This window comes from Drosophila arizonae, chromosome 3, assembly GCF_054131065.1.
Source record: "Drosophila arizonae isolate 15081-1271.41 chromosome 3, UAZ_ARI_1.0, whole genome shotgun sequence".
NCBI lineage: Eukaryota > Metazoa > Arthropoda > Insecta > Diptera > Drosophilidae > Drosophila > Drosophila arizonae.
The window spans coordinates 10,190,207-10,195,633 of NC_142923.1; the positions used below are offsets into that span (position 1 = coordinate 10,190,207).

The 5,427-nt window shown below is 46.8% G+C and overlaps 1 protein-coding gene across 1 annotated transcript; it reads left to right on the forward strand.

The window, feature by feature from the left end:
- Window positions 1–795: 795 nt before the first annotated feature.
- Window positions 796–4,184, forward strand: LOC108609652 (coiled-coil domain-containing protein 170). Its single transcript, XM_018001374.2, has 5 exons — window positions 796–978; window positions 1,536–1,661; window positions 1,722–2,531; window positions 2,617–3,483; window positions 3,550–4,184. Exons 1-5 carry the CDS (start codon window positions 904–906, stop codon window positions 4,093–4,095), a joined length of 2,424 nt encoding a protein of 807 aa, XP_017856863.2. The 5' UTR covers window positions 796–903; the 3' UTR covers window positions 4,096–4,184.
- Window positions 4,185–5,427: the final 1,243 nt, after the last annotated feature.

Consider the following 5,427-nt stretch of genomic DNA (forward strand, 5'->3'; position numbering starts at 1 on the left):
AATTTAGGTTCGTTATTTTTCTGGTGTGAAATTTATGCGGTTGTTAAGGCTCAAAAACTTTTGCCATTGTTGTTTTTGTTCTTCTTTTTTTGTGAGTGAGCAACTATCGATGGCTCAAAGTGATTTGCATTATATTTAACTGCACAGTGGTTTGAAATCAACATAATTATTCACATAATTTGGACATTGATTAGGTTTGCTGCTCCTAGAACTATGACTTGAAATGTCTGTAAATTAAAGAACATAAAAATTAGGATTTCGCCTCAGTCTACATATAGTTTAGATCTAAATATTTCCTTAATCTCTACAACTATGCACATGCTAGCTAGTTTTTATTGATCGCAAGCATAGCTGGCATTTGCACACCTCAACTTCCGTTTCCGGTAGAGTGTTGAAAAAATGAAGCTAAACACTGTGCTCGAGGCGTCCTCTAGTCCGCCTCGAGGCAATCGCTTTCCATATATCGGCTTGCATGCGTACGTTGCTTTGGCTTGAATTGCATTTGCCATGTGAATGACCCAAATAACGGAAAACAAACTGAGAAAAGTTTGGAATGTGCAAACCTCATGCTTGGTGAGTTGGAGCTCCCCTAAACTCCTTGCAACTTCCCCGTACAATGCCATTGAGCTCGTTTTCACTTATGTCGGCACCCTGCCAACCCGTTCGTTCGACCCCCAAACCAGGCTGGAGCATAAATCACGAGTATTTTATATTGTTTGTGTGATGTTATGTTGAGGTAAATTCATAGTTGTTAGGCTGTTGTCAATGCTCCACGGCTTGTTGGAAATGCAGGAAGTCTAGCCACAGGGCTTAGTTCGCGTCGAGCGCTTTCATTGAACGGTTCGTTGGGATACCTAAAAAACGAAATAAAGGAACGAAATTGGTTTATAATTTGCGCAGAATATGCCCAGTGATAATCATCTCCATCACCATCATCTGGGTCTCAGTGGTGGATTATCTCCGCATCATCATCATTTGGTATGACAACAAATATTATAGTGAATGACAGATTTTCTGATGAATAGTTTGAGAGGCATAAAAGAAAGGAACATTTTTCAATTGATTGAAGTAAATTGTATACGAGTTGCTATACTATTTTATTATGTGATTTCAAAATAAGTTCTTAATGCTTACTTTTCTTAATGAAGATTCTATGTGTAAGGTTAAGTATATGCGGAGCTCGGGGAGAATATTATTAAGGGTAGTGAGCAACAGAGCTTAGATAAAGTTTTTGAGAAACTCACATTCGTTGGGAAGAAATTAATATTGTATAATCTAATAATTGGAAAATGAAGCAATTCATATGCCCATTAACTGAAGAGAGATATAAGTATAGACTCTTTTTAGCAGAAGTGGAGGGGCTAAATTCTTAGCTTATGGGTTTAGTTATGAGTTTTATATTAGAAAATGAGTACATGAAAATGCGTATCCCCAATAAGCGACATTTCTGATCTATTCATAAACAGATGTCTCATTTGTGTTACCGAACTTAGTTAAGTTTTTGCCTTATTTAAGTAACGCTGTGTGCTTTGCAGCTGGACAATTCTTGTGGAAATACAGGGCTTACAGTAACAGAACATCATCATGGCATCGATCTGCCGACGACTCTGCGCAGTGAATTGGCCGCCTTATCGTACAAAAAGGAGCGTCTGACTGCTGAGGTGAGAACTGATATGGTGCTAGGGAGCTAGCAGTGGCTCTAATAGTATCAACTGTTTTAGCTAGCTGAAGTGCGCAGCGCTTTGTGTGGTCGCGAATCGGATGTGGAGAATCTGCGTGCGCAGGCGGCACGGCAGACGGCATTGATCGCATCCCTGCAGAGTCGACTACAGGCGGCCGAACAGCGGGAGCATGCGGTACAGACGCGCTGTGATGCCACCATAGAGACGTTGCAGCGCGAGAAGCGCTGTTCGGACGAGCGCAACAAGGAACTGATTTGTAAGCTGCAGCACGTGGAGGCGCACGCTGCTAGCGAGGAGTCCCACAAGGAGCAGGCCAAGACACAGTATCACGAGCTGCTGCGACGCCTGAGCGCCTGCCTGGGCCTCGACGAGAATGTCCATGCGTCGGCCGAGTGTGTTGTGTCCCGTGTGGAGGAGTTGGTGATCGAGTTGCAGCGCGCCAAGGCGAAGGTCACGTCCACCTGCGAAACCCTCAGCTCTTGCGAAAACGAGCTACTTAATTTGAAGTCGTTGGCAAACATTGAGAAGCAGCGTCTGAGCGCTCAGCTGGACGGTGCCGGCAACCACAATCATGAGCTGGAGGGTCGGTGTCGCCAGTACGAGCGGGATTTACAAATACAACGCGATCGTCTCACCGAATCGGAAATAAATGGCGAGAAGCTGAAGGAGGAGCTGCGTGGCTTCGAATCGCGATGCCATCGCCTGCAAAATAATCTGGACCGCATCCAGGGCGATCGGCTTCAGTTCCTGCGGAATCTCAGTCATTTGGTGAATGTGCCCGAACCCTGCGAGACTTTGATTAAAGATAAGCTTCGCGAGCTGCTCGGCGAGAATCAGGCTTTGCAGGCGGTGAGTTTGGATCACTCCATTTCTCTCTCTCTCTCTCACTCTCTCAATGTCTAATTTCCCTTTCTCTGTTTCCCTACTTTCGTAGCAATTACACTCGTTGCGCGATCAACTGAGCAGCGAGCACGAGAAGCTGAAGGAGGCGCGCGAGTCCTCGGAGTGCCGTCTACGTTCGAGTGAGGCGGAAAAGTGTGAGCTGGCCGAGCGACTGGAAAAGTGTCATGCGGAAATACACACGCTGCGCAAGGATCACATGGGTCTGTCCGAGTACCTGCAGCGGCTGGCCAATGCGCTCAACTGGAGCGAATGCACGGCTCCACCTGCACTGGGAGCCGACACTAATATCATGGCCGAAAGCCTGTTGGAGCGTGCCGAGCGTTTGGCTGCGCACTGTGACCATGATTTGGAGAAAAGCTGTTGCGATCATCATCATCAGCACCATCATCATCATCATGCCGGTCAGGGAAAGCTGAGACGCGAGCGTTCCTGCCATGATCTGCCGATCAAGGAGAGCAGCAGCGTCTACAATTTGCAGCGGCGCGTGCGCATTTTGAGGGAGCAGGTGCAACGCCGAGATCTCCATCTGGAGCTGCTGCGACGCAAGCTGGCCATCATTGAGGACGGGGCACGGGGCAAATGTATGCTGCAAGGCGAACGAGATGACGCCGTCTGCCGTGCCAAAAAGGCGGCCAAGCAAGTGGATAAGCTGAGCGCTCAGCTCGCCGATGCACGCACCCAAATCGCTGAGGTCAAAGCTCAGTTAGCGGAGGCTGTGGAGTACAAGATTACAGCACTGGAGCGTGCACGTAAGATTGATGAGCTGAGCACACAGATCTGCGACCTGGAGGATGAGAAAACTAGGCTGCTCTCGCAGCTGAGCGCGATGAAGGAACGCATGAAATCCACCTGCGAGTCCAATCAAAATCGACGCTGCCGTGACGAGGCGCTCATCAATGTGAGTTGGTTCTATTTTATGCTTATTTATTGTTGGATATGCTTATTTTTCTCTCTCTCCGTGTAGTCTCTGCGCGACGACGTTAGCCGACTGAGTGCCCAACTATCGGATACGAATCAACGCCTCTCGCACTTGCAGTCGTTCCGCACTTCGGTCGCGCGCACTTTGCATTTGAGAGATCTGCCCGAAACGGATCTGCTGCATCGTCTACAAGCGCTGTGCTCTGCCCACCAGGAGTTTACCCTGCTCTCTAAACGCTATGAGACTGCCTCGCCCGTTGGCGATCATCCTTGTCCGCGTTTCGATGATCCCGTGCCACCGTCTAGCCATTGCCGCCCACCGCGTGATCTGAGTCCGGAGAGCATGCATCGCCACACCACTGCGGGCAGTGGCCATCATCACGACCACGCCCATTCGCACGGACACACCCACTCAACCTTACATGGTCGTCATCAGAGGCAACGCAGCAAGAGTCGCGATAAGCGTCTGCACGACGAGTGCTTTGACTCGGATGTGCATCGTTTGCACCACGGATGCAAAGATCCGTTGTTGAGCAACAATTCGACAGGCAGTTGTGACGAGGACTATGACTTTAAGAGCAAGTATATTTAGGTTAGAGCTTGTCTGAATAACCTTATTTCATATATTAATATGTTTCATCAAAGAAAAAACATTTGTAAAGAAAACTTTTTTATCAGCTTAGCCATACAATAAATAAATTTTTAATTTTCGATCAATTGTGAAGAATCAGCTTATATAATGCATTTTAGGGGCTTCCCCTTTACAATCATAGCAGCTAATCCTGCGGTGTGTGTCTGTACTAAAAATGTTGGAGCACATATTTGCTATACACAAATGCTGCCAGTTACAAAACTTGATTTTCACTGCAGCTCAAATAAGTTTTGTGTACAACAATCAATAGATGGCGCCACTTGCCTTTGTGATAAACACGGTGCTGCACTCAAACAACATCTGCCTGCTGTGAAACTCATTTAAGCCAAGTTTCGCACCACAACATATGCAAACTAGGAAACGCATTTTCTTTGCAAATTTACGCAGTTGTCAAATGGAAAATAATTGAAATGTGACATGCAACCAGTTTCTGGGGTTCATTGCAGTAGCGCTTCCATTTCTGCAATTAATCAAAAGTGCAACAAATTTGCATTTTTGATATTCATACAGTTTTGAGCTGCCAATCAAGATGCATAATTTTGGAGAGCGTTTAGCAAATGGGAAATGACGCGACACGTGAACGGAGAACGGCAGACATTACCACCAGACGGCGGTGCAATGAACTTGACTCCCCGCCATGCGCTGTGGCATAAGATCCCGACCCGCTTGACTGGCTGCTGGCAGACAGCCAAAGGGCAAGGGGAATGCCAGATTCGTTGCACTCGGTCAGAACGCAGTCGCCGTTGCAGTCGCTATTGAAGAATGCTGGCAAAAAGCATGCTGCTGACTGTAGCCCCACTCTGTGGCAGTCCACATATGCTCGTTTTACTGATCTTGCCACATACACGCGTTGCACGGCCAGCCACACCTCCCGCCGACACCCCTACATAACAGGTTTGCTCTTTGATCTGCGTCTCCTTTTCCAACTGCCAGACTTATGATGCGACTTATGATCTCTCGCACACACACATGAGTGTGTGCATAGGTATATCAGCGTGTGTGTGTGCGCAACATTCGGAGATTCGCCCATTAGAGCTAAAGCCACTCAGGTGCGGCAAAATTCTTTGGGATAGCTAGCAAACGAGCTCCCGGCTCTTGCCTCTTGCCTCTTGGCTCTTGCCTGATCTTGTGTGTAATTAGATTTCAGATTTTCAGCAAACATGCATCAATTTAATTTAGCTACTGTCAGATTTTCAAAGTAATTCGAAATATGGTTTGTAAATAATATTAAATAAATAAGAACCATGTTATTGAAAACCAATTTTAGATATA

Excerpts from the sequence above, each read along its gene's own strand:
- LOC108609652 (XM_018001374.2), top strand. The coding sequence starts at position 904 with ATGCCCAGTGATAATCATCTCCATCACCATCATCTGGGTCTCAGTGGT. Across the intron at positions 2,532-2,616 it reads AGAATCAGGCTTTGCAGGCG|CAATTACACTCGTTGCGCGA; the intron begins GTGAGTTTGGAT and ends CTACTTTCGTAG. Across the intron at positions 3,484-3,549 it reads GTGACGAGGCGCTCATCAAT|TCTCTGCGCGACGACGTTAG; the intron begins GTGAGTTGGTTC and ends CTCTCCGTGTAG.